Source organism: Dermochelys coriacea, chromosome 2, assembly GCF_009764565.3.
Source record: "Dermochelys coriacea isolate rDerCor1 chromosome 2, rDerCor1.pri.v4, whole genome shotgun sequence".
Classification (NCBI taxonomy): Eukaryota; Metazoa; Chordata; order Testudines; family Dermochelyidae; genus Dermochelys; species Dermochelys coriacea.
Window position 1 is genome coordinate 188,451,689 of NC_050069.1, and position 27,791 is coordinate 188,479,479.

The 27,791-nt window shown below is 39.6% G+C and overlaps 1 protein-coding gene across 9 annotated transcripts in view; it reads right to left on the minus strand.

The window, feature by feature from the left end:
* TRAK1 (trafficking kinesin protein 1) overlaps window positions 1–27,791 on the minus strand; it is a 125,943-nt gene that overhangs the window by 16,016 nt on the left and 82,136 nt on the right. For 5 of the 9 annotated variants that reach the window (XM_038391044.2, XM_038391039.2, XM_043508868.1 and 2 more), the window contains 10 exons: window positions 26,302–26,402; window positions 25,290–25,398; window positions 23,783–23,861; window positions 21,028–21,158; window positions 20,440–20,514; window positions 18,391–18,528; window positions 17,019–17,095; window positions 13,923–14,159; window positions 12,623–12,939; window positions 7,591–7,920 (listed from right to left, as the gene is read on the minus strand). In XM_038391044.2, the coding sequence (XP_038246972.1) occupies window positions 7,591–7,920; window positions 12,623–12,939; window positions 13,923–14,159; window positions 17,019–17,095; window positions 18,391–18,528; window positions 20,440–20,514; window positions 21,028–21,158; window positions 23,783–23,861; window positions 25,290–25,398; window positions 26,302–26,402 (1,594 nt within the window). The remainder of the gene's footprint in view (window positions 1–7,590; window positions 7,921–12,622; window positions 12,940–13,922; window positions 14,160–17,018; window positions 17,096–18,390; window positions 18,529–20,439; window positions 20,515–21,027; window positions 21,159–23,782; window positions 23,862–25,289; window positions 25,399–26,301; window positions 26,403–27,791) is intronic. The other 4 variants (XM_038391045.2, XM_038391042.2, XM_043508869.1 and 1 more) reach the window with 1 other exon arrangement.

The following is a 27,791-nucleotide window of genomic DNA, read 5'->3' on the forward strand; positions in this document are numbered from 1 at the left end:
GGGGGATTCAGCTGTTGTGACCTGCACTGGATGTGCCATGTTTGTCTTTCTTCCACAGGACAGAAGCGACTTTGTCTGTACAAAGTGCAAGCTGGTCTCCATATTGGAAGAGAAGATTGAAGGTCTGGAGCAACAGGTAACGACCCTGCGTTGTATACGAGAGACTGAGGATTTTCTGGACCAAACTCAGGATAGCCTTCTAGGGGCACAAAGCTCTAAAGATGTAGAGCAGGTTGCACAGAGGAGCCAAGAGGCCAGTGAAGAAGCTTGGCAACATGTGACCTCCAGAAGAGGTAAGCGGAATGTCCGGTTCCAGTAACACAGACACAGGTAACTAACCGCTTTCATGTTCTCTCCACAGGTACCAATGCGGAGAGTGGACCAGATGATACATCTGGGGAGAGAAAGCGGAAGGAGACTCCGCTGGTTGGGAGGCATGAGATGCGATGTCCTGAGGTTGGGGGTTCCACGACCACCACTCCCAAGAGGAGAAGGCGGGTGGTGGTGGTCGGGGACTCTCTCCTCCGGGGGACTGAGTCATCTATCTGCCGCCCTGACCGGGAAAACCGAGAAGTCTGCTGCTTGCCAGGGGCTAAGATTCGTGATGTGACGGAGAGACTGCCGAGACTCATCAAGCCCTCGGATCGCTACCCCTTCCTGCTTCTCCACGTGGGCACCAATGATACTGCCAAGAATGACCTTGAGCGGATCACTGCGGACTACGTGGCTCTGGGAAGAAGGATAAAGGAGTTGGAGGCGCAAGTGGTGTTCTCGTCCATCCTCCCCGTGGAAGGAAAAGGCCTGGGTAGGGACCGTCGAATCGTGGAGGTCAACGAATGGCTACGCAGGTGGTGTCGGAGAGAAGGCTTTGGATTCTTTGACCATGGGATGGTGTTCCATGAAGGAGGAGTGCTGGGCAGAGACGGGCTCCATCTTACGAAGAGAGGGAAGAACATCTTTGCCAGCAGGCTGGCTAACCTAGTGAGGAGGGCTTTAAACTAGGTTCACCGGGGGAAGGAGACCAAAGCCCTGAGGTAAGTGGGAAAGCGGGATACCGGGAGGAAGCACAGGCAGGAATGTCTGTGAGGGGAGGGCTCCTGCCTCATACTGGGAATGAGGGGCGATCAACAGGTTATCTCAAGTGCTTATATACAAATGCACAAAGCCTTGGAAACAAACAGGGAGAACTGGAGGTCCTGGTGATGTCAAGGAATTATGACGTGATTGGAATAACAGAGACTTGGTGGGATAACTCACATGACTGGAGTACAGTCATGGATGGTTATAAACTGTTCAGGAAGGACAGGCAGGGCAGAAAAGGTGGGGGAGTAGCACTGTATGTAAGGGAGCAGTATGACTGCTCAGAGCTCCGGTACGAAACTGTGGAAAAACCTGAGTGTCTCTGGATTAAGTTTAGAAGTGTGTGCAACAAGAGTGATGTCATGGTGGGAGTCTGCTATAGACCACCGGACCAGGGGGATGAGGTGGATGAGGCTTTCTTCCAGCAACTCACGGAAGCTACTAGATCGCATGCCCTGATTCTCATGGGTGACTTTAATTTTCCTGATATCTGCTGGGAGAGCAATACAGCGGTGCATAGACAATCCAGGAAGTTTTTGGAAAGCGTAGGGGACAATTTCCTGGTGCAAGTGCTAGGGGAGCCAACTAGGGGGAGCGCTTTTCTTGACCTGCTGCTCACAAACCGGGTAGAATTAGTGGGGGAAGCAAAAGTGGATGGGAATCTGGGAGGCAGTGACCATGAGTTGGTTGAGTTCAGGATCCTGACGCAGGGAAGAAAGGTAAGCAGCAGGATACGGACCCTGAACTTCAGGAAAGCAGACTTTGACTCCCTCAGGGAACAGATGGCCAGGATCCCCTGGGGGACTAACATGAAAGGGAAGGGAGTCCAGGAGAGCTGGCTGTATTTCAAGGAATCCCTGTTGAGGTTACAGGGACAAACCATCCCGATGAGTCGAAAGAATAGTAAATATGGCAGGCGACCAGCTTGGCTTAATGGTGAAATCCTAGCGGATCTTAAACATAAAAAAGAAGCTTACAAGAAGTGGAAGGTTGGACATATGACCAGGGAAGAGTATAAAAATATTGCTCGGGCATGTAGGAAAGATATCAGGAGGGCCAAATCGCACCTGGAGCTGCAGCTAGCAAGAGATGTCAAGAGTAACAAGAAGGGTTTCTTCAGGTATGTTGGCAACAAGAAGAAAGCCAAGGAAAATGTGGGCCCCTTACTGAATGAGGGAGGCAAGCTAGTGACAGAGGATGTGGAAAAAGCTAATGTACTCAATGCTTTTTTTGCCTCTGTTTTCACTAACAAGGTCAGCTCCCAGACTGCTGTGCTGGGCAACACAAAATGGGGAAGAGATGGCCAGCCCTCTGTAGAGATAGAGGTGGTTAGGGACTATTTAGAAAAGCTGGACGTGCACAAGTCCATGGGGCCGGACGAACTGCATCCGAGAGTGCTGAGGGAATTGGCGGCTGTGATTGCAGAGCCCTTGGCCATTATCTTTGAAAACTCGTGGCGAACGGGGGAAGTCCCGGATGACTGGAAAAAGGCTAATGTAGTGCCCATCTTTAAAAAAGGGAAGAAGGAGGATCCTGGGAACTACAGGCCGGTCAGCCTCACCTCAGTCCCTGGAAAAATCATGGAGCAGGTCCTCAAAGAATCAATCCTGAAGCACTTAGAGGAGAGGAAAGTGATCAGGAACAGTCAGCATGGATTCACCAAGGGAAGGTCATGCCTGACTAATCTAATCGCCTTTTATGATGAGATTACTGGTTCTGTGGATGAAGGGAAAGCAGTGGATGTATTGTTTCTTGACTTTAGCAAAGCTTTTGACACGGTCTCCCACAGCATTCTTGTCAGCAAGTTAAGGAAGTATGGGCTGGATGAATGCACTATAAGGTGGGTAGAAAGCTGGCTAGATTGTCGGGCTCAACGGGTAGTGATCAATGGCTCCATGTCTAGTTGGCAGCCGGTGTCAAGTGGAGTGCCCCAGGGGTCGGTCCTGGGGCCCGTTTTGTTCAATATCTTCATAAATGATCTGGAGGATGGTGTGGATTGCACTCTCAGCAAATTTGCGGATGATACTAAACTGGGAGGAGTGGTAGATACGCTGGAGGGGAGGGATAGGATACAGAAGGACCTAGACAAATTGGAGGATTGGGCCAAAAGAAATCTAATGAGGTTCAATAAGGATAAATGCAGGGTCCTGCACTTAGGATGGAAGAATCCAATGCACCGCTACAGACTAGGGACCGAATGGCTCGGCAGCAGTTCTGCGGAAAAGGACCTAGGGGTGACAGTGGACGAGAAGCTGGATATGAGTCAGCAGTGTGCCCTTGTTGCCAAGAAGGCCAATGGCATTTTGGGTTGTATAAGTAGGGGCATAGCGAGCAGATCGAGGGACGTGATCGTTCCCCTCTATTCGACACTGGTGAGGCCTCATCTGGAGTACTGTGTCCAGTTTTGGGCCCCACACTACAGGAAGGATGTGGATAAATTGGAAAGAGTACAACGAAGGGCAACAAAATGATTAGGGGTCTAGAGCACATGACTTATGAGGAGAGGCTGAGGGAGCTGGGATTGTTTAGTCTGCAGAAGAGAAGAATGAGGGGGGATTTGATAGCTGCTTTCAACTACCTGAAAGGGGGTTTCAAAGAGGATGGCTCTAGACTGTTCTCAATGGTAGCAGATGACAGAACGAGGAGTAATGGTCTCAAGTTGCAATGGGGGAGGTTTAGATTGGATATTAGGAAAAACTTTTTCACTAAGAGGGTGGTGAAACACTGGAATGCGTTACCTAGGGAGGTGGTAGAATCTCCTTCCTTAGAGGTTTTTAAGGTCAGGCTTGACAAAGCCCTGGCTGGGATGATTTAACTGGGACTTGGTCCTGCTTTGAGCAGGGGGTTGGACTAGATGACCTTCTGGGGTCCCTTCCAACCCTGATATTCTATGATATTCTATGAAAAATCTCCATGTAAGAGATACATATTTCCCAGAGAATCTGGATATTGTTTACGGCCCTGATCGTGCAATTTACAGTGCCTGGGCAAATGGCTGTCCCCACATGTAACCTGGAGTGCTCTGTGGGCACAGCAGTTCACCCATATATTGCAAATTGCAGGGTCATGGGCTCAACTAGTACTGAAAAATCTTAATACCATGACCACAAGTATTACTCTGGTCCCATGTGCGGAAGTTATTCAAAGCATTTACATTTGCTGCAGTTCTCAAACCTGGAGAGAAAAACCTTAAAAACAAAGATCAGTCACCCTTTAGTCATCAGAGATTTATGTCCCAACCCATCATCCAGATAGGAGGCAAATTGCACTGTCCTTCCTTTTTTTGGGCCACAAGATGTCTTCAGCACCACCAGAAAGCACCAGCCATATTTGCTTTCTTGTACCTAGATATTAGCACTTAAAGAGAATGATCATTGCAAGTGCTTATCAGCAGGCCACACAAAGCTGTCATAGCAGCTCACTTGAGCTGCCCATAAAGATGTGAACTGGAAATGCTCCTCACAACCATCTGATGGAAGGATGTGGTTCTTGGAGGTATAAAAGACCTATCTCATTCTTGCAGGGCAGTATGTAATCCTCAGAAATAGACATATATGATGACACGTAGCCAAAAGGCTAAGAAGATCCTATTGTTGCATATGATCCTGTAAGGGCTTATTTCCAGGAGTTGTAGTATTTTTATAGCCTTCCAAGACTCATTGTAAGGAAGGTATTTTCTTGCTTCGAACGTCTCTTAAAGTGGGTCTTCCACAATGGAAAAAACTTGAGTTTTTCCACAAAATGAAATCTGATCGTCCGGATTACTTTCTATATTCCCTTTGCTTTTATTTCAGTCATGTGTTCTTAGAGAAGAGTTTATTCCCTGATAGCCTAGCTTCTCCATTTGCTTGATCTTGTAATGAAATCAGCCTTGTTTTTGTGACATTGCTGTCCTCTCTGATGGAATGAAAATGAATGGAAGGTCACAAATAAATAAAAATCAGCATCTGATTTCATTGCAAGATCAAACAAGAAGAAAAGATAAGTTGAGAAAAGCAGTTTTGCCAATATTTAAATACAGAATAGCTTTTTAAACTAATCAAAAGTAGAAAAACATATTATGAATCTCTCCCAACAAATTCTTTTGCAGCGAGTGTCCCGAAAAGATAAACACTGTTTGTGTACCCTAGATTTAAAATGTGCACAGCTGTAAGTAAATATTTATTTTAAGGACATTTTTCACTGTAAACTGATCTGTTTGAGAGTTTCCCCAGCATGGTAGTCTCTTTGTAATTGCTTCAGGTAAGTGAATGTTCATCAGGCCCTTTCATTAAGGAACCACAGTGCCGTTATAACCCTCTTGCTTACATGAGACATTGTTTATCCAGTCTTTCAGAGTTTATTTCTGCCTCTTTGAAGGAGATTTTCCTCCAGAAATTTCTTTTTCTTGAAAAGGAAAGTGTGGAAGTAGGTGTATAACTCATGATTGCTGAGGTCAGACATATATGCTCTGAGAAGCATGAGGAGTCATACCAAAGCTTCACCTGACATCAGCTACATGTTTCATCTACATTTGTTAAGAGATGGGAGTGGTTATAAGGCTCCATAAAAAAACAAAGGACAATAATGACAATATGTTGGCAATGTAAAGTCTGCATTCCAGTCATCTAACAGCATAAGAGGTGGTTGGTAACTTCCAAAGTGCTGAATTATTCCAATGTAGAAAAAAGGGAGGCTGCAATCTCTCATTCCTTCACTTGAATGAGACCCATAGCAACTGCAAATCTGGCTGTGGTTCACTGATGCTGTTAGGTCCTCCACAGTGGGCCAGAACAGGCTATACCAAAACCTGTGCCATTTGGAAGAGGAGTTGGATATGGAAGACTGTTCAAAGTTTTCCATGGATTTCCTTCTTCGACTTATTAAAGTTGTTTCTTCTCCTTCATTCTAAAACATCTGGTAGCTTTCCCCCAATTCAGCAAGGTATTTAGACACATACCTAAACTTTAATGGGAGTAGTCACATTGTGATCAGTGGGACTCCTCACATATTTAGCATTAGACACTTGCCAATTTCTTTTGCATATTCAACTATTTAGGAAGACTGTTTGAGATGGTGAGAGTCCCCTGGATCGGAAGGGACTGTTCTAATGCCTTTAAACCAAATTGACAAAGAAAGAAAAAATTGCTTTCTTGTCAAGCTTACTTACAACTAATAATAGTTTCACAGACACTTATTTTCTTCATAATAAATATCAGTCACTGGACAATGGATTTCAAAGACTAAAGTCCAGTTTGGGGGTAATTGCAATAGGAGTTGAATGCATTTGGCACCTAGCAGATTCCTGCTACAATCTACCGGGGGAACTGCATCTTATATGAAGTTAGGGCACAATACTGATAGGTGCTGAATTCCAATTCACCTTTATGTGATCTGAAGGTGCTTAGTACCTCATGGCAGGTTCAAAGCACCTTGTAAAATCCAGCCCTTAGAAGCCATCTAATTTCCTATGACTTCACACACAAAGTATAATTTCATCCAAAAGAAAAGTGCCATTCATAAAAATGACTAGATATAAATGATTTAGTTTCATGGAAACATCAGTACTGGCTGGGTTTGTCACCGATAAAGAACCACGTTTAATATGAAACCATAAAACTAGTGAATTGTCAGATATAAAACTATTCTTCTCTTCCAAACTTAAATCTATTTTAAGATAAATTTCAATTTACCTGCATTGCAAGAAAATTTGTAAACCCTGTGTAGCCATAAACTGTGACATGGCTCACAATATCCAGGGTATAAAACACTAATTTTGAGTCATTTACCATAGTCAGTGATGCTTTGAGTCCTAAGGATAGAATTTGGGAGGGGTTTAGTGGAAGGGAAAAAACTAGTGTTTGTAAGGAAAATCAGATGTGATTACTGTATCTTCCATATACAAAATACCTTTAATTCTTAGCTGGATGACAAAAATCTTTATGGGCTAAATTTTAAGAAATGTGTATTTAAGGTAATTGGACACTCAGTTTGGAGAATTCCTTTGCTTAATTTTAAGTGACGACACATTTATTTGTTTCACAAATATAACTTAGATGCACTTTTTTCAACATTTAGCCTTGCAAAATCCAGCTTTTTCTAAACAAGAATTAAAGGAATGAGGCATTATCCTTTTTGAATGTCTAGAAAAATATTATTTAAAAACACATAGAACGCAGTGTATATATATTATGTATATGTACACACACACACAAACATATCACAAACCCCAGTCTCTCTCTCAACCATTTGAACAAACCACTTCCTTTTAGTAGCCTTCTCTTATCAAACTAAAAAGGAAAAATTAACCACGTGCTTTAAAAAATGTAAAACAAATTAGAAGATTTGTTAAAGAAAGAAACATTTTGAACTAATGTTAATACGGGAGTATTTTAATTGCCGCCCACACTAATGTGCAGAAGCTACACACAGTGACACTATGGATGATGCTCTGGAGAGATGTGAGAACAGCCCAGTAATCAATATCCTGTAAAGAGGTCAATTTTACTGGACTTAATGAGGTTCCCTCACCAGACCCCTCATCATCGGCAGTCGTGGACTCCTGCATCTCCTCTGTGAAAGCCTGAGCCTGGCTTGGATTATTCTTGCTGTCTGAAACAGTCACTTGTGCTTGTGACCTCTCACCTGAGGTCTCTGTGTGCTGAATTGGCGTCGAGGTAGTTAGGCCCTTGTAAGAAATGTCACCTGTCTCATCTTCTTCATAATCATTAAGGCAGTACACTTCATCGAGGTCGAGGTCCAGAGTTCTGAAGCCCTTAGTGACAACCCCAGGCCTTGGGTCTAAGATTCCGCCCAGATGAGGCTGAGCTAGTTGCTGCCAATGATGCAAAGTGGCTGAACCTTTAAGAGGAAGAAAAAAAGAAAACAAAAATCAGCAAGCAAGCCTTAGTATTTCTCTTAGCTGAACATCTGGATATTCTTATTTCACTCATCTAGGGTTCAATCCTTGTCCCACTGAAGCTCTGCCATTGGCTCCATGCTTCCAGGATTTGGTCTTTAGTTCTTGTATTTATAGGATTGTACACCACCACAGAATTATGGCTTTTAGATTGTCCCAGACCAACATGAAATAAAGCAGTGATAAACACTAGACAAAGCCAGTGGGCCAAATCTTCCTTATTGTGAAGAGAGTAGGTAGTGCCACTCTCTTCTCAGACCAGGGACGCTGGGACTAACAATACAGAATTGAAGAGAATATACATTTAAACAGCATACTAATCACCAAAATGGGCAAAGTCAGAAAAATGGGCACCAAAGATTTCTGCCCTAAGAAGGGTGATATCAGCACACACTAGAATTTACTACTGGTGACTAAGGGGAGGAGAACAATTATATAGAGGATGCTAGAAAATTATATCAATTCAAGTTTAAAGGAAGGAGGAAAACACTAATGATTTGTTTATCAGTTCTAGGTATTTTTAGAGCCTCTATCTGAGCCCCTATACTACTGGAATGCACTAGTACATAAGCGTACTTTACTATACCTGCAATTTCATCCTTGGGAAGTAACATTTTGGGTGTGAAAAAGGTACACTTTAAAGAGAGCAATGAAACATGAGACAATGAGTCAGCAAGAGCAATTCATCAATGTACACATCAGTCGAGGAGTGCTGGTTATGGACCTGATCCTGCAACCACTGAAATCAGTGGAAGATTTATCATTGATTTCATTGGGAGTAGGATTAAACCCTACATCAAAACCCAAGAACTCAGAAATTACACTCTGATCAGCCCACATCAATTACTCTTTTATAATGTATAGAAAAAATATTGAGGTAATTTGCTTCAAATCCCATGCTGGTGACATACTTGAGAACGTTCCTGTTCACACAACAAAGAAAATTATTCAATTCTTTTTACCAGAACATGGTGTTTATTCAATGTGATACAGTGCAATAAATAGTGTGTTTGGTTTCAATGTGGTACTTAAGACTCAATTTTTCAGTTACTTGGTCTTCTACATGCAAAACCTAATGGACCATAATATTGTGGAGGAGCTGTCTTAGATGAATTAATGTGATGTGTCTGAAAATACGCATAGAGTAAATTATTACTTTACATCAGTAACAACAAACTACATAAAATATATTCTGGATAGTAACTGGACTTTTGGGAATAGTGAATGTAAAAAGAATGGACCATATTTATTCTTGGTTTAGTGCTACTGAAATAAATGAGTTGCCCCAGGAATGAATCTAACCCACTGTGTTTTGAAATTAACATTTTCATCTTATATCAGAGAAAAGTCAATAATAGAAACATTCAAGTATTGCAGTACAGACAAAGATATACATGTTGGATTAAACTGACCCTGGTACAGACGGCCAGCAAAATGCTTATGCTCTAGCTATGTTTCTCATTTGATGGACTCCATCCAATGGAAGTTGCACATTGGCCTTGGGGTGGGCCCTCTGCACTAGGGTGAATGTGACCATTTGAAAATAGTTTATGGATAAAGAAAAGTAACATTTTTCTCCCCAGTATTTATTACTGTGCTGTTCCACATAAGTTTTCCTTTGTGCAGATTCTATTGCAAGAGATGGATAATAGAGGTGTTCAGATATTGGGTGTGTCTTTTATTAAAAGCCACAAACATCCCACAGGATGTTTCAGAAAGCAAATGACAGAAACCAAAACCTCTCTGTACATGCTATTGTACAATTCTATACAGGTTGACTCCTTGACTCCTATTCACTCCTTACATTAAAACTTTTGAAGAGAAATACCCTTTTCACTTCAGACCTCATCAAAATCCAAATCTTGTAGAAAGAAAGCAGTCAGTGGGCAAAATGAGGTCTTTGCCATGGTGATATATTCACTCCCGACAATTTTAATTTCATTACAAATAGAAACACAAGGGTTTGGAATGTATACTATCACAGCATATTTCAGATATCATGAAAGTCAAACCCAGGTAAACTTCACTGCACACAGGAGGAAGTTTCAGCTACATCTGCATTGTGATGTGCTACACAGTGGTATGTTATATCTCCCTCATTATAGGTCTTTTTAAAAAGTGAAAAGTAATGTTCTGGATTTAATTTTTTTCCTGAAAAATTATTGCAAATGCAGAAGGCAACATAGCTTTTCTCTTACAGTCAGATATAGGGAAAGCAATACAATGCAGAAAATTGTTTTAAGACCCATCCATCATTCAGAAATAATGAGAGTGGAAAGCAGTGCTGCTTTAAGAAGCATCTGCTACACCAAATTCTTGTAAATTATAAATTATCAGAAGGAAAATCAGAGAAAGTGAAACTATGGAGTAGAACAATTAGACTGCAGAATCACTGAGGAGAACTGAAATTTTATTTGCTTTATTCGCATGTGTAATTGTTCACGAATTTATTGAGGAAGATCGAAGCTGAGAAGCAATTTGATCTGTGTACTGTGTGGGCCAAGGGAAGCCAGAAAACACCATGAAGGTGCCGTCACTGATAGATGGACACTGAATGACTGAGCCAACCTCAAGGCCATATTTCATGAATGTATACGCTCAGTGGATTTGGGGAGTTACACATGGCACTTATGGTACAAGATGCTATGGATACAGAAGACTAAGGAAATTGGACTAAGAAAAAAAAAGATGAACCAAAAATGAACAATCTGATGCAATGCAAAGAGAGAGTCCCACTATCGTCTAAACGTGTAACGAAGCCACTTTTCCCTTTTTAACCAAACCTGATTAAAGGGAAGAGGAGAATGGGAATAATGTCTTCAACACTAAATGTAATCCACTATTTCTTTTACTATGATTTACCACACTGTTTCAAAGGAATAGAAATCACCTAAATTTGAAGTGGATTAACAAAGCATTGACTGTAATTTGTTTGGATTTCTATGGCACATATACCCTTAAGATAAAAACACACTAGTAACTACTGAATAACAAAATTCAGTAAAGATATAGTGAATTACACTTGTTAGGCAGGGAAAAAATATTCAATACTTATTTGCTCCAAAATAGCGATCCATGTTTTTCTAAATTTAAGAAAAAAATGTAATCCTTTCTCCTGAAGAATCTAATAGGAGTGATAGATGGAATCAAAATCACTTATTTTTTAAAAGATGGTAAATATCCTAAACTTAGAAAATGGACAGAGATACAAGCACATATTTCTAATGGACTGTGAAAAACGTGCTGAAAATGTTCCAGAAATTTCAAGGGAAAGAGTGATTTGGTAAGAACAATAGCCCTTCCCTGCTCCCCTCACAGCTTGCCCCACCCCCAAAGAAGAACCTGGAGCAAATCTGAGAAAATTAAAAAGACAGACAGATAGAAAGATCATGAAGACTGAAAGAGTTTATTGAAGGAAAAAGCAAGGATATAGCTGGATGACAGAAATCTATTACAATGTTAGCAACCAATATATATGTTAAGTGAAGTCTGAACATCCCTTTTCTAAAAGCAATATAAGAACTTCAAATGGTTACTATATGAAAGCAATCATGAAAACAGAAATGATACCACATAAAAAGAGGAGACCTTAAGTACTATGGCTATAGAGTCATCTGAGTAGGTGCAGCATGCCAATTTCTTTACGGAAAAAAAATAAGCTTTACCTCCATTGAAAATAATCATGAGAAATGCTCTGTCTGAGAAACGCTGCTTGAAGATTCATTAATTTTATTTTTAAAGGAAATGCTGCAAGTTCACTGGTGAAATTAAAACGTGCATGAACCATTTCACGAAATAGTACAGTTCCGTAAAGAACAAAAAACCACAAAAACAAAGAACAAAAACACTAAGCAGAAGGGAGGCTCCTAATAAGATTTACATAATTGCACACATGAAATCACACTATGGCAAAACAGCTGATGAAAACTGAAAGCATTCAACAGAGCAGGGCACACACAACACACCGATGGAAACGTGCTTTAAGCTCTGAAAAGCAACAGCACTGATATTCTAGTTCTGAGTACAGACTACCAATTATCTTGCTTTGTTTTGTGATGGGGAGAAATATAAGAAGCTTGGCTGAAATCAAACAAGTCATTTACATGCGAGACCAAAGCCTTTATAGTTTTCGAACTCAAGTAGAGAGGTAAAAAAGTTGAGACCCAATCCTGCAAACACTTACTTATGTCAGTCGTTCCATCAAAACTAACTTCATGAGAATAAAAATATTAACGCATATATCCCCTTTCAGGATTGGGTCTGATGCTCCCCAGGTCTGCTCTGATAAATTTAGATACTTTCCCCTGCAGCCCCCAATACTCTATGCATACATGATGTGCATGCAACATTAATAATGGCATTCATTTCAGTTATTCGACAGCTCTACTGAAATATTTTTGAACTATGTGTTCTTGACTATACTCTCTATGGTGTGGTTTATTTGTTTTTATGCAATGCACCTTCTTTAAGGCTTATGGAGAAATTTATTTTAGTTTTAAAAGAGTTCAAACCAACAACGAGGATGACTATCTCTAAAGTAAAAAGAGTATGTATTACAGAGGTTTCCTGCTTTCTGGTGATGGATCAGAGACCACAGAGAGTCACTAAGAACAACAAATAAAGGCCGAGGCCCTTTATTATCACCTTCAAGGGGCTTCACAATCTGAAGCTTCTCTGGCAGGTAGGAGCGACTGCTGATGGACATTCCTGAATATCCAGTGAATTCTGAAAACCTGGAGTGAGTTCCCAATGACATGATGCTCTCTGTTGGTGTAATGGAACCACTATGGAGTTCACCCTTCTCTGCCAGTTCCCGTAACTTCCTTTCCTGTTCTTCTTCAAAGAACCTCCGCTCTGAGAGGTAATTCTCTCGCCGAAGGGACAACCTTCGAAGAGCTGTCTCCAAGTCACTAGAACCAGGTGTCCCCGGAGTTCCAGGCTTCTTATTCTTGTTTTCATTTCTAAACACAACAAGAAAAAAAAAAAAAAAAAAAAAGGAAAACAGCTTAAAACAGCTTAAACTTCATCTACTATTTCCCAGGCATTCAACCACCAACTGGTTTTATGCTCATCACATCTCAAAACATGCTAGTCTTACAGTGAAGTCTGAGAGGACACACTTGTCTTGTCTTGAAAATGGTGTCCAATTCTGCATACCAAGGCAAGGACATGAAGTAAAGTTAATTTTTTAGCCTTGGAATACATCTTACACTACTTAAACTCATCTGCTTCTGCTGTACAGTGGAAACCTCTTTCCTGCCACAAACCACGATGGAAATAGATGTGTGTCAACTGAAGACCCAATCCTACAAAGAGTTGAGCACCTTTAAAGAGGTGCTGATTTCCCCCCACTTTCCCAATTCCAGTGAAATCGGGGCTGAAGGTACTCAGAACCTTACAAGAGCACCCAGATTATCAACCACCAAAGGAATACCTTTTGCTGGTAAATAGCCACTTGTTTTGTGAACTGTTTTAATAATAAGCATTTTACTAGAAAGCATGCTCTGTGTTGTAAAACGTACTGGGGAAAAACAAATATTGAATAAAGAGCAAGGCTCTGACTAGTTTTACTTACAAGTTTTATAAGTCACCTTCACCTTCTTTAGGATCAAGAGAGTTAGCTATAACTGCATGTAGAACAAACCTTTCACATGTTAATTCAAACTGGTGAAATATCATGTTAAGAATGTTGGCTTGCATTTTCAAAAGTGACTAGTCATTTTAGATGCCTCATTCTGTTGCACTGAAAATCAGGCTCCCTTTATCATGCTGTCTCAAGTTGAGGCTCAAACATTGATGCACACTATCTAGTAACTTTATAAAATGTAGGCCATTATGTTAATCTGTGGCAAATGATTTAAAGGGAAGAGATAAACATTAAAATGCTTTGCCTGCCTCATATATATTAGAAAACAATTGTGCAGCCTAGCTAGGTAGTACTGACCCAATGTCAGAGGATTCTGTTTCTAGAATGATGCTATTGGTCTTGTTGTCTATCACATTGTTGGAGATGTCTCCCCCATAGAAACTGGAACGTGGAGTGCTGGTACAGCTAGAAAGGACTGAGTTCATTGCAGAAGATTGGTTAGATCCTGGGATATTCATTGGAGATGGAGTCAGGGATCTCTGCTTGACAACCTGGTTTATGTTTCTCACAGTCTCAAAGACTCGCTTCTGGTGACTGATAAAATACACATACAATCAGTAACCACAACACCAAGCAAAATTTTGCCTTCAAACACTGACTATTAGAGAAACAGGAATGGATCAGTACTGATCAATTATATCAAAGTTACACATCCAGTCTTGACATCTTTCCTAACATACTTTCAGTCTGATACTTGCAATAGTCAGGTTTCCAAAACATGATTTGTGCCAAAACAACATTCAAGCCAAACTATGTAACATTCTCTCATAATTCTGAAGTACAGTTCAATTTTGAAACATTAGATCTTGGCCTATTGTAATCTTGTCTTTTTTTTTTTTTTATAATAGTTTATTTTATACGCAGGAAGAGGATACAGCAAGTCAATAGAGACTGTCAAGGCTGGTAAGCTTCAATTCTGACTTACTTTTAAAGTTCTCTCTCTCTTTTCCCATAGTCCTTCTGACTTTATAACTGTTTTCATTCAAGAGTAAAATAAGGGGGGAAGTTTTGACAGAGATTAAAAAAATAAACCTGTTCTACCACAGGTGGCATGTCACAAGAGGCCCCACCTCGTGGTTCAACCAGAACTCAGACTACACACTTATCGAGCCCCCTCTCTCATCCCCCTCTCCCCCGCCAGCTTCCATTTTCCATAGCCTTGCAAGGGTATAATAATTAATTAGGAGATTCACATGAGCTCTTTGTTATGATTCATATTTGTTTGTTCAAATGGTGTGTATTGAACAGCTGTGTCCTTAGTGCAGAAGCTCTACAATAACATGCCTTAAGTATCTCAGAAAAGTGTGAGCATCCCTAAAATAGCGTGACGTTGTCCAAGAGGATTTTTTTGCCTTTTTTTGTTCACTATTAACAAAGGCAAACATATAATAGGGGGAATGTAAAAAGACAAAGTGGATAGTAGAGATAATATTTCACTGACAAATAGCTGGATGGGGCTGGTAGTAGTAGCACAAAACATTAATTAGATGCTGTAAGAATCTGTGGATGAAAAGGTACATTAAATAAGACCTACAAACTTATTGGGGGGGGGTTCCTTATCTATACTAACAGACCTTGATTTTTTTTTTCATTTAGACAAACGTAAGTCAGGCCTCAATGGAGTTACATCAGTGTGTGAGAAGAATCAGGTCCTATGCAGTTTGTATGAGAAACACATGGCTTCATTTTGCTCAAGCTTCATTTGTGCCTATAGGCTCAGACTCAAAGTGCACTTAAACCAAGTACTTGAAGTTAAGTGTTTTGTTGAATCAGGGCTTCATCTTCTACCTCCCTCCCTTCTTTGGAGGGCTCAGGCTAAGTCAGGATACAGCTCAATCAGTTCTCCTAATTAACTGCAAATTACCTCACCTATTTATAAAAGTGTAGGCTGGTTAGACTTGTTGCAGATAATATACAATTTACATCAGTAGGCAAGGCCTTTTCTTTTCTGTCAAGTGGTCCCAACCTTGGTCTACAATGGATTTAGGCTTTGGAATGAACAACAGTGCTGCACTCACCTCACCTCAAACCAAGATCTTGTTTACAGTAGGGAATTTTAGCTAAATGTATTGTCACTGCTGCTACCCTCCTAACAGGTTTAATGGACATGGGAGGAAAAAATGCCAGAAGGTGCTGAGGCGTTGTCTGCATGAAGACTCTCACTTGAGATGCGCAGTCAGTCAGCACACTGTTGGGAATTTCTGCTATTACTCCCTAGGGAAGAGAGGGGACCAAGTGACTCATCCCAAATCATTACTCAGGCAAGTCTAATAGGGTAACAGTTCAAGATTATCCCTTTCACTCCCTGTTTCAGTATGCACATTTCCATCACATAAGAATTAAAGCAATAATTTCTGGGGGAAATATATAATTAAAAGCTCACATCTTGTCATACTTTCCTCAGGGGGACCTACAAAAAAACAAGCAGGCAATCGGTTTCCACTCTTGCCCGTGCCCAATAGATTATGGGCAAGACACCAAACATTTCCTTCCAAACCTCCAATTTAGCTATTTACTCTCATCTTTCACAAGACCAACACAGAGAAGTTTACAAGAACTCTTAGGGCAAATTTACATAGCAGATTTTACAGTGCCATGTGGTAGAGTTATTAAACACTTTGCTCTTGCCTATGTAGATGGGACCAAAGAATGTTGCAACCTTTTAACTGATCTGTAGAGCGGTTTTAAAACAATTTAAATCAGGTCTACACAGGCAAGCCCAAACTGTATTATAATGTGACAGGTCACTTAAAGTGTTCTATCATGAGGCATGGTTGTATTTATTGTATTAAAAAGGCCCTTACAGAGCAGGACTCTTGTAAACTTTACATTTAGAATGAAACAGGAAAATGAGGAAACATGTTAAAGGAACTCATTCACCCATCAAAATGCATGGCACAACTGACAAGTCATGCTTTCAGCCTGCATCCTTTCTGGAGAAAAAGTCATTTTATGTTTCATTAAAAGATTGCTTTATTTTTAAATTTCTCTTTTTTAAATATGGGTTTAGCACTACTGAAAAATGTAAGACAGCAAAATTGAAGATGAGAGTCCTTTATCCACAACAGTGAAAGCTTCCCCAAACCATGATGTCAATGTTCCTCAACCCTGACCTAAAGAACCACCTCTAGGGATTAGAGGGCAGCTCAGCTTCCAGGCCTACTGTCTTTTCTGGGGGGGGGGGGGGGGGGGGGGCCCCCCCAAGCAAGCAACTACTTCAATGACAATTTTTGTGATGTGGACAGCAGTCCACTAGGAACTGGATTTAGAAAGATTCTTCATTTCACTCTGGGGTCATTCTTCTGTCAAACAATAAAACATTTTGGATACAATCAACTGCATCAACTTTTTTTTTTTTATACAGAATATAGGAGCCAATTGTATTGATCCTACGTTACGTCAGGAGAGTCTGGCTCATCCAGTTGCAGTTCTTTTCGCATTGATCCTTCTATCTCTGCTGCCAAAGAGTCCTATCAAAAACAAACAAACAAACTGTTGTTATATCATGAAATTAATATTCCCACAATTTAGTAAGATTTCTAGCAAGAAAAGAAAAACAGATTTCATGTTGGGAGACTAATCAAAAAATCTGAATGGTGATGTAATAACAAATAATAACTATTTTGTATTTCTACAGTGCCTGCCATCGGATGAGAGCTTTACAAACATCATTGCAAATGGCATCACAACACCCCTGCAAGGTAGAGAAGATGAGATGAGGAAATGGAGGTACAGAGAGGTTAAGTGACTTGCTCAAAAATGCCAAGAAAATGTATGTGTATAGGTGATAACAGAACCTACATCTCCTGACTTTCAGTCCTGTATTTCTGACAAAAAATTATGCTTCCCTTCATGTACAAGTCATTACATATTTAACAATAGAGTGGTTGGGTTTCCCCCCACTTTTTCTTTCACACATTAAAACTAGAATATATTCATAGGTTGTTTTTTTTTAAATGTACTGCTTATAAAATTGTAATGACTACCTTGGCACAATCTGTTTCCAAGGTTAGTAGTGTCTCGGCAGTGTTTAAAAGCTCTGGGCTGCACTTTGGGCCATAAAGTCTTTACAGCTGGACACTAATCCCCTAAAATGGACCAACATTTTATTATTGCTTAGTTAAACGCTAGTAAGTCCCCACGTCCATTAAATGCTTAACAACCAACATCCTAAGTGACTTTCTTTTCCCTGACTAATTAATCATTTGGAAAAAAAATTGTAACAAAGTATACAACTCTTTCTTAGCTCATGCATTTCACAAGCAGCTGTATGTGTACAATAATCAGCTGTATGTATACAATAACCAGCTGTACTTGAGGATACCTGGATCTTAAATATATTTTAAACTGACCCATACTTGATATTAAAAAGGGAATGTAAAAAAGCAAGCTCTAAACTTTACTGGGGATCTACTATGCGTGTACGAAGATGCTCTAGTGACAAGAAGTTTTTATTGCTCTCTCTCGATAGTGGAAAATGGAGAAACAGTGAGAAATGGAGAAAATGACAGAGCGCCAGATTCTGCTGCTAAGTTACACTGGTGTAACTAACACATCTTCACTGCAGTCACTCGGTAAATCTGTGCTACTGTCATCAGTGGAATTACTTCAGAGATCCATACCAGTGTAAGAGTGCAAAATTGCTCTGGAAAAGTTTTATGTAGTATTTTTCATTATTTGTATTGTAGTAGTGCTTTGAGGTTTCACGCTGATCATAAACCCATTACACTGGGCACTGTACAAACAGATTTAAACATCTTCTCACCATGGGGAAGAGGCCTAGTGAGTGATAGCGACGAGATATGGCATTTGGCATCGTCTTGTTCCGAAGGTTCTTCAGCTCCTCCTGTGCCTCATGAAGCATTTCCATGCACTCTGCATACTTGTCTTCCAGCTCCCGCAACTGTAACAAGCATAGTCAGAAAGATTCCAACACACTGTGGGCCGCACAATTGCCTTGCAAGTGCCACAATTACTTTAATTATTGGGGGGTGGGGAAACTGTTTAAAAAGAGAACAAATGCTGTATTTACACGTAAATTGCAGTAACTAGATATTATTATATGTGCATATGGAATGCACATGCAACAAGTATAGCAACTATAATGGAAAAAACTATAAGAGATAAAGAACATTTTAATGAGATTTTTAGTGTTCTAAAGTATTTAGACAAAACCTTAAATCAAGGCCACCCTATTACAGTTTTCCATAACTACTTATATTATATGTTAAATATTTAAATAGTGTCCTTTAGCATAGAGAGAGAGAGAGAGAGAGAGAGAGAGAGTGCGCGCGTGCGCGTCTACCATCACCTTCAGCCCCCAACTAAAACCTCTCCAACGCATCATCAAGGATCTACAACCTATCCTGAAGGACGACCCATCACTCTCACAGATCTTGGGAGACAGACCAGTCCTTGCTCACAGACAGCCCCCCAATCTGAAGCAAATACTCACCAGCAACCACACACCACACAACAGAACCACTAACCCAGGAACCTATCCTTGCAACAAAGCCCATTGCCAACTCTGTCCACATATCTATTCAGGGGATACCATCATAGGGCCTAATCACATCAGCCACACTATCAGAGGTTCGTTCACCTGCGCATCTACCAATGTGATATATGCCATCATGTGCCAGCAATGCCCCTCTGCCATGTACATTGGCCAAACTGGACAGTCTCTACGTAAAAGAATGAATGGACACAAATCAGACGTCAAGAATTATAACATTCAAAAACCAGTTGGAGAACACTTCAATCTCTCTGGTCACTCGATCACAGACCTAAGAGTGGCTATACTTCAACAAAAAAGCTTCAAAAACAGACTCCAACGAGAGACTGCTGAATTGGAATTAATTTGCAAACTGGATACAATTAACTTAGGCTTGAATAGAGACTGGGAATGGATGAGTCATTACACAAAGTAAAACTATTTCCCCATGGTATTTCTCCCTCCCACCCCACCCCCCACTGTTCCTCTGATATTCTTGTTAACTGCTGGAATTAGCCTACCTTGCTTGTCACCATGAAAGGTTTTCCTCCTTTCCCCCCCCCTGCTGCTGGTGATGGCTTATCTTAAGTGATCACTCTCCTTACAGTGTGTATGATAAACCCATTGTTTCATGTTCTCTGTGTGTGTGTATATAAATCTCTCCTCTGTTTTTTCCACCAAATGCATCCGATGAAGTGAGCTGTAGCTCACGAAAGCTTATGCTCTAATAAATTTGTTAGTCTCTAAGGTGCCACAAGTACTCCTTTTCTTTTTGCGAATACAGACTAACACGGCTGCTACTCTGAAACGTGTGTGTGTGTGTGTGTGTGTGTGTGTGTGTGTGTGTGAGAGAGAATGTAGTGCCCATGAGAGGTAACTGATGGACAATTTTGGATTGTCCTTTGTGAGTACAGTAAATGCAAATTTCTCCAGGTTGTCCCTCACTCCGCTAATAGGCCTAACCCATAATATAAAAGGTGCCAACCACAACAGGTGCAGAAGGTAGTTATACCTCCTACCCTATTTCAATCCTTGTTTTCCCAAGATGGCCAACAAGATTGCCATTTCATGTCAATTGTGTGTGCTCACGGGCACACTTGTACACATGAGCATGGGAACAGGGACTTGTCTGAGAGGAATGCATTGGGGCATTGAGAAATGGACTGGGACCAAGAACTCATTTCACATAGACCGTTCATGAGGAGCCAACAGCCTTTTTTTGTTATTAACAGTCTTAGCTGGATTAAACTGGTAATTTAGAAGTGAAAAGCTGCTGTTCTATTACCAAATCACTCTAGTATTTTAATTCTTGATACTTACTTCTGCCGTGAGCTGACGCTGGGCATCTTTAGCTGCTCCCAAATGCTGGACAAGTTCTTCATTTTCGACTGCACACTAAAATACACCAAACAATGACAGACACACTAATACAATGATTACATAGTTTTTTTTCCCACGACAGCTGTTAATTATGTGAATAGTGAAATTCTCCCATCCTCCTCCCTGCAGGACATTTATATTATATATGCATCTGCATTGGCTAAAAGGTCATGAGACTGCATCTAGTATTAAAATATTTCTCTCCTCCAAAATTCACATCTAGGCTCTGGAAATCAATGGATATCTTCTATCTGAAACAGCTGTGGTGAAATCCTACCCTGCTGAAATCAATGTCCGAATATCACCTCTCATTACTCAAGATGAATTTAACCATTGTTTTTGATGCATTATATTTAATATGAAATGGGTAAATCAGGTATCCATATCTTCCTATAAGAAAAACCTTAAAGGCAAGTCCGCTTTTTACATTAAAAAATGACCATGCAAAAGATTTAAGGCAAACAAGACTGCTACATATGGGAGAGTAAGGAAAAGTTCCTGAGGGGTGTAATAAACATTATTGCTTACAGATTTTGCCTTTTTCTGCAGATCAACTATCTGAGAAAGAAGATGGGTGATCTCTTCCTGCTGCCGGGCAGCATCTTCAGTTTTCTTTGCTAACTCCTCCGAGATACTGGAAATCTGGATGTTTGCATCCCCTTTCAACAAGAGAGAAGCAATCACAACTCAATGCCCACTGTCTATAGAAAGAGGAACTTTGTGCAGAATGTTGCTTAATGCAGTAGAACCTTTTTCCAAAGCACGGAAAGATACTTTCTCAAAGAGAGACATTAATAAATAAATAAAATAAATAAATAGAGAACTGATGCTGCAACATGGGCTGTATACTTGCTAACAAGATTTCCTATTGTGGGCAAAATTGCCATCTTGCAAATACAGTGAAGATGGTGCGCCAAGGCTGCATATTAAACTGTGACAGAAACAGTAAAGTTGAATAGTAAGATTCACTGTAAAATTGTTTGCACATTGAAATGCACTGAGAATTCGAAATTTTCATTCTGTTTCACTGTAACTGGGTTTCACTGTAATATTAAAACATGTTAAACAGCCAGGCCAAACCTATCTTTCTCAAGAACAGAAAGATGGGTACATTAGCTTAAATTGCAGCAAGAGAGATTTAGGTCAGACATTAGGAAGAACTTCCTAACTGTCAGGGTTGTTAAGCACTTGAACAAATTATCTAGGGAGGTTGTGGAATCTCCATTATTGGAGCTTTTTAAAAACAGTTTAGACAAATACCTCCCTGGTATGTTCTAGATAGTACTTAGTCCTGCCTTGGTGCAAGGCACTGAACTACATGACCTATTGAGTCCCATCCCATTCTACATTTCTAAGTTAGAGCAATTTTTTTAGTGTCTTGCAGTGGGAATTAATGCAAAATTTTGCTTTATGCCTAATAATAATTTCATGGCTACTTTCCTACTAACTATGAAGTAAATGAGATCCAGTTCAACTTAATACAAGAAGTTTTAGAAGTCTGAAAATAGTTTCATTTCATGCATAAACTTGCGATCCTAATGGTTTAACTCCTGCTGTGTTTTAAATTCTTTTGAGCCTGATGCTTCAACTGATAGAAAAGTAAGAACATATTTAGAGAAGATAGTTCTGTAACACTGGAAGATCCAAACTTTGCCAGCGGGGACCACACTGTCAGCCTACCAGAAGCCTGAAGGCTGCACTTCATTTAAATTAAATGAAACAACATGCAGCATCTGTCATCTATAATACATAGGTGTGGCCCAGAGAAACTGCAAGTCCCAGCAGACACTGCTCTATCAAGTTCAAGCTACTACTGTAGAACTCAATGACCTGCACTTTTGTTACCTCCGCATATATCATAATAAAGCTGAACTGGTATTTTTGTGTTAACCACACGGATGAAATGTTAATGCATTTACCTAGTTTCACTCACTAAAGAAGAAGAAAAGGATCTTCAAATTAAAAATATGCTATGCACATTCTCTTTAAGCCTAAATTGTCTGATGTGCATTGGTACCTAATAAGTACGACTGGAAAGATGAGATTTTTATGAGTAAATGTCCATTTCACCGTACACATACAAACCAGTGGAAAAAATATTTCCATCAATGATCATCCAAATTTACACAGGCAAAGAAAAAAAATGCTGCTTGAGCTCTTAAGAGTCACAATCCAGTGATTTTGACTTCTGAATTATGCTGATTACAAATGGACTAGTCAATAAATAGCAAAAACAGGTCTGATTTGTTGATTTAATTGTATTTACTTTTTATATTTTGACATGTGATGTTGACAGTGTGTGTTTAATAGTTCATAAAGCTTTAATTTTTTTTATCCTCAATGTCATTAAATAATTGTCTGACTCTCCCATATTTACTCCCAACTCTGAACATTTAAATAAAAACCCAAAAACTTAAAACCCATAATTTCACACAGTGAAAATTTAAAATGGATAAAATGCTTAAAAGTAAACACTGATGTTATCAATATTATCCACTGACACTATATAAAAAAAATCAAATTCTGCCAAGCCTACTAATAAATCATCTGAAAGTTTCCATCTCTTTCAATGCCTAATCATTATTTCTTCATTGATGACCCATATGGATACTGTAGATATATTCTAATGTTACATTTTAGTTCAAGGACTTGTACTTTAAGCTGAATTATCTTGACATTAAATGTGGTCTTAAGTGATGTAATTCCAATATGAAATGTAAAACTGACAGTCAAAGATGGCTCTGCCTTTCTCGCACATTATTACATAAAGTAAAGGTAGAAAAGTGACAAGAGTGCAGGGACTTTTTAATCTTTTGTTTCTCTTCCCATGAGCAATCTTAGAAGAGTGACAGATAACATTTGTAAGGAAATGAATGACCACACAGTAAATTACTCTTTTAAATGACTCATTTGTGAATTTATAGCTCAATTTAAATGTCGCTGAACACAATAATTACAGAGACAGGGTGGATGAGGCAATATCTTTTATAGGACCCACTTTGTTGGTGAGAAGAGGCAAGCTCTTGAGCTATATAGGACTGTTCCTTAGATCTGGAAAATGCATCCAGAGTGTCACAGCTAAATACAAAAATAGTGTCTTTCTCAGACCTGAGAAACAGCTTTGTGTAGCTCAAAAGCTTGCCTCTCTCACCAACAGAAATTGGTCCAATAAAAGATATTACCTCACCCACCTTGTCTCTCTAATATCCTGGGACCGACATGGCTACAATAACACTGAGCACAACAAAGTCAGGGGAAAAGGAGGGGGGAAAAAAGGACATACTCAGCTCTTTCACACAGTCATTTACAAGCTGCTGTTCTTTCTCTTCGTAAGTAATTGTTTCAGTCTTCAGCTGACAGGCCTGTTCAAAAGGTCCACATCAAAATATGGCACATTAGCATCTTGGTTGTTTTCTAATCTGTTGTAGTGTTTCCCTTTGCTTCAAAAAAGCAAATCCTTTTTTCAAATTGCAACTCCAGGAAGACAGCAAGAAAACCCCCACTCCCCTGGTCTCCCTTCAATCTCTTAAAAAAACAACAACAAAAAAACAAAAAACCAAACCGGGGGGAGGGTGCCAAATGAACATTCAGCATCCACAGATTTGATGCAGAAATTTGCACCCATTAGGTGTCACAATTCTAACAGGAATGAAGATGACCGTAACCACATGCATAGAGTGCACAATGTATAAATTGATCACCTGAACAGATATGTTTTGAGATCTCTAAAATAGATGAAGATATTACATGCTTAAATTAAACACTACATTTTACATTTCATCAAAAGCATTGGATACGCAACTGGACTTAAGTGTAAAGTGTTCTTTTATAACACCTGAAGCCAGAAGACTTTCACTTCTAGAGCCACCTTAATTACCCTCACAATACCCACATAAGATAATATTTACACTATTTATCTTTCCTGAGTGTTTTCATAATAAAGGTGAAGTAGACAGCACTTTGATCAAAACATATTTTATAAAAACGTGACTTACTTTTGTAATGGAAAGTTAATGAATTTGTGAATCTCAGAATGGTATTTCGTCTGAACTCCAATGAGAGTTTGCAAATTATAACATACCCCCAAATACTGTAAGTTCAAAAACTGAATTGAAAAATCACAAATGTAATTACATATCTGGTACATGGCCATCACAGTAAACATATATTAACTCTGATGGACTCCATCAACCCACATACATGTTTTTTATTCTTTTGAACAGTCCCAAAATAAAAGGAAAAATATGAATCCACAAAAAAAAATGTTAAAATAATGTTAAAGACCTGACTTGAAACTCACAAATTAAGGACATTTAGAGTTTAAGCTAATATTTACTGCCTCTCTCTATACTTAAGACAGACATTTGTGCTATTGCTAACACTGGTATGGGTTAAGAACCTATGCCAACCTGCAGGTTCAGAAATACAGCAAGGGTCAGTCATGTTCCAACATCTTTTTTGTTTTTAGTGTGCATGAACCTCTCAGGTTTTAGGCTATAATACTGTCCCCTGACACAGTTATAGAACTATGTGGTCTCTTCCACATGAAGCCTTTGCTCTGAATTTCCTGAAATTTATACATTTCAGTTGGACTCTTAACACTACTTTAAGATCAAAATTGGTGATTTGATATATTACAAGGGGATATGTTACGTAAAATAGCCCTCCCTTGTGAGGGTTTCCATTAAAAATATTTATTTAACCATCATCATCAGAGCACTGGTTTTGAAAGGGAGGGGGAAGCAGGGCTGCAATTGTTAAAAACAAAGTATACAAGGGAGTGATTTCACCTCTGATCTAAGCACAACATTCTCCTCTTCAAGGTCCTTGAGTTTCTTTTGAAGAGAATCCAAGTTAAAATAGTTCTGGACGGAGGAGGAAGACTCATTCCTCTTCAACCTGGTAACATAACCATTGACATTTATTTTAGGCCCATTTTACTTGAAACCTTGGAAATGACAAATGGGAAAAGGCTTAACAAAGGTTGCATAACAGCCAGAGCTGTGTGGAATTAAGACTTTTCACTTTAAGTTATTTGTGACAACACACATTTTCATTTAATTTTAAAAGCGTACATGACAATTTTCCTTATTCCTCCCACTTTCTGTGGGAAAGTTATTCATCCACAGATATTAGGAAGAAAACAACCTTCACATGCAGACTTGCAAACAATAATACAATAGCTTCATGAATCATATTGCATATGCTCCACCGGAATGCTGCAATAACTCTGCAGACAAGGGGACAAGTTGCCATCAAAATCTGCCATACTGTGGCATACTGCATCAATCTCAAAGTCTGCCATACTGCTCTGACACCTAACGGTCTGGAAAAGACTGTAATCCATGTGTTATCCCCTCTCTCTGCTGTCAAATAGTGCACACTATTTTAGGAATGCCTGAAGTCTCTGCCAGTCAAAGCAATGTGAGTATGGAAGTTAGTCTTTCATTACTCGGCCAGATTTTCCCCTGCAGACAGAAAGATGGTACTGTGGGGAGGTACATGTCAGATGGCTCACTGATCCTGTGGGATGGTCTGTACCAGCCCCAATGCGAGTTAGAGTAGCCTATGGTATCATATGCCACTGTCCTCATTTTTCCTTCCCTCCCCACACTGAAATCAGTCCAGTTGCTCCAATACAAAATGTGCGGCACAAGTTGGAGGTTTAAGTTATTAATGTAACTTCATTCCATTCAGGATTAATTTTGCCACCATCAAGAGTATCAACACTGCTCATAAACTTCCTGCTATTCTCCCTTGAAGGTTCAGATTCAGAAAAAGTGAACTGATCTGATAACTTACGGTGTTGAGCAGATGGACTCTGGCTCACTTTCCTCAGCAGCACTGGTATAAAACTGAAGCAGCTCATCCTTCATGGACAGTTCATGGCGCAACTGAGAAACCTGAGCAAAAAAGAGCGTAAATCTATCACTTCCCTTCCAAGCACATTCATATTTTTAATAACTAAATCAATTTGTTTTTCATCTTTCATATGTTTCCTTCAGACTAGTCAAGAGCCCACTGTACCACTCTGACAAATGGACGGGAAACAATTCTTTAACTTCTTGACAGGTTTCAGAGTGGTAGCTGTGTTAGTTGTATCAGCAAAAAAAAAAAAAAAAAAAAAAACGAGGAGTACTTATGGCATCTTAGAGACTAACAAATTTCTTTGGGCATAAGCTTTTGTGAGCTAAAACTACTTCATTGGATGCATGCAGTGGAAAATACAGTAGGAATACAGTGTGTGTGTGTGTATATATATACACACACACACACACCCCTATATACATACACAGAGAACACCGAAAAAATGGGTGTTGCCATACACACTATAATGAGATTAATCAATTAAGGGAGACTTATCAGCAGGAGAAAAAAAAAATGTTTGTAGTGATAATCAGGATGGCCCATTTCAAAACAGTTGACAAGAAGGTGTGAGTAACAGTAGGGGAAAAAAATCAGCATAGTGAAATAGTTTTTACTTTGTGTAATGACCCATCCACTCCCAGTCTTTATTCAAGACTAATTTAATGGTGTCCATTTTGCAAATTAATTAATGACACCATCCATTTTTTCATGTTCTCTGTGTATATGTATCTTCCCATTGTATTTTCCACTGCATGCATCCAATGAAGTGGGTTTTATCTCACAAAAGCTTATGCCCAAATAAATTTGTTAGTCTCTAAGGTGCCACAAGTACTCCTCATTTTTTTTAACTTCTTGAAAAATCTTTAAACAATCATTTGATTTTTTTGTCTTTCTTTTTAAAGAAAGCAAGAATCCAATTACCCACTGCTATTGAAGGAAACAAGAGAGGCAAATGGTCTGTCTCATTTCACTCCATGAGCCTGTTTCACCATCCCAGGTTTACACCAGCATAACTCCATTGATTTCAATGGAGTAAAGCAGTGGTAAATCAGGCCTAGCATTTCTTTTCATCTGCATTTGACACAATGATTATAACCATCTCACTTGGACATGGTCCCGGCCACCATTATTATCCCTGCCTTTGTGATTTTTCAGACTGGATCATCATAATTCTCTTCAGATAAGGTAACCTTAGGACACCACTCTAAAGTTTTAGCTGGTGCAGAATGTAGCAGATCCACCGTTCAGTAGGTTTTGCCATAGGGTGCACATTACATCAATGCTGCACAGACTGCAGAGAACTATTAGCTTCTGAGTGCACTTTCACTCTGAAAAGTGATTCTACAGAAGCGGTATCATGGAATCCCATGTTTATTGTATCTTACTCTGTATCAAATATGCTCATTTTAGGAATGAAAAGGTGC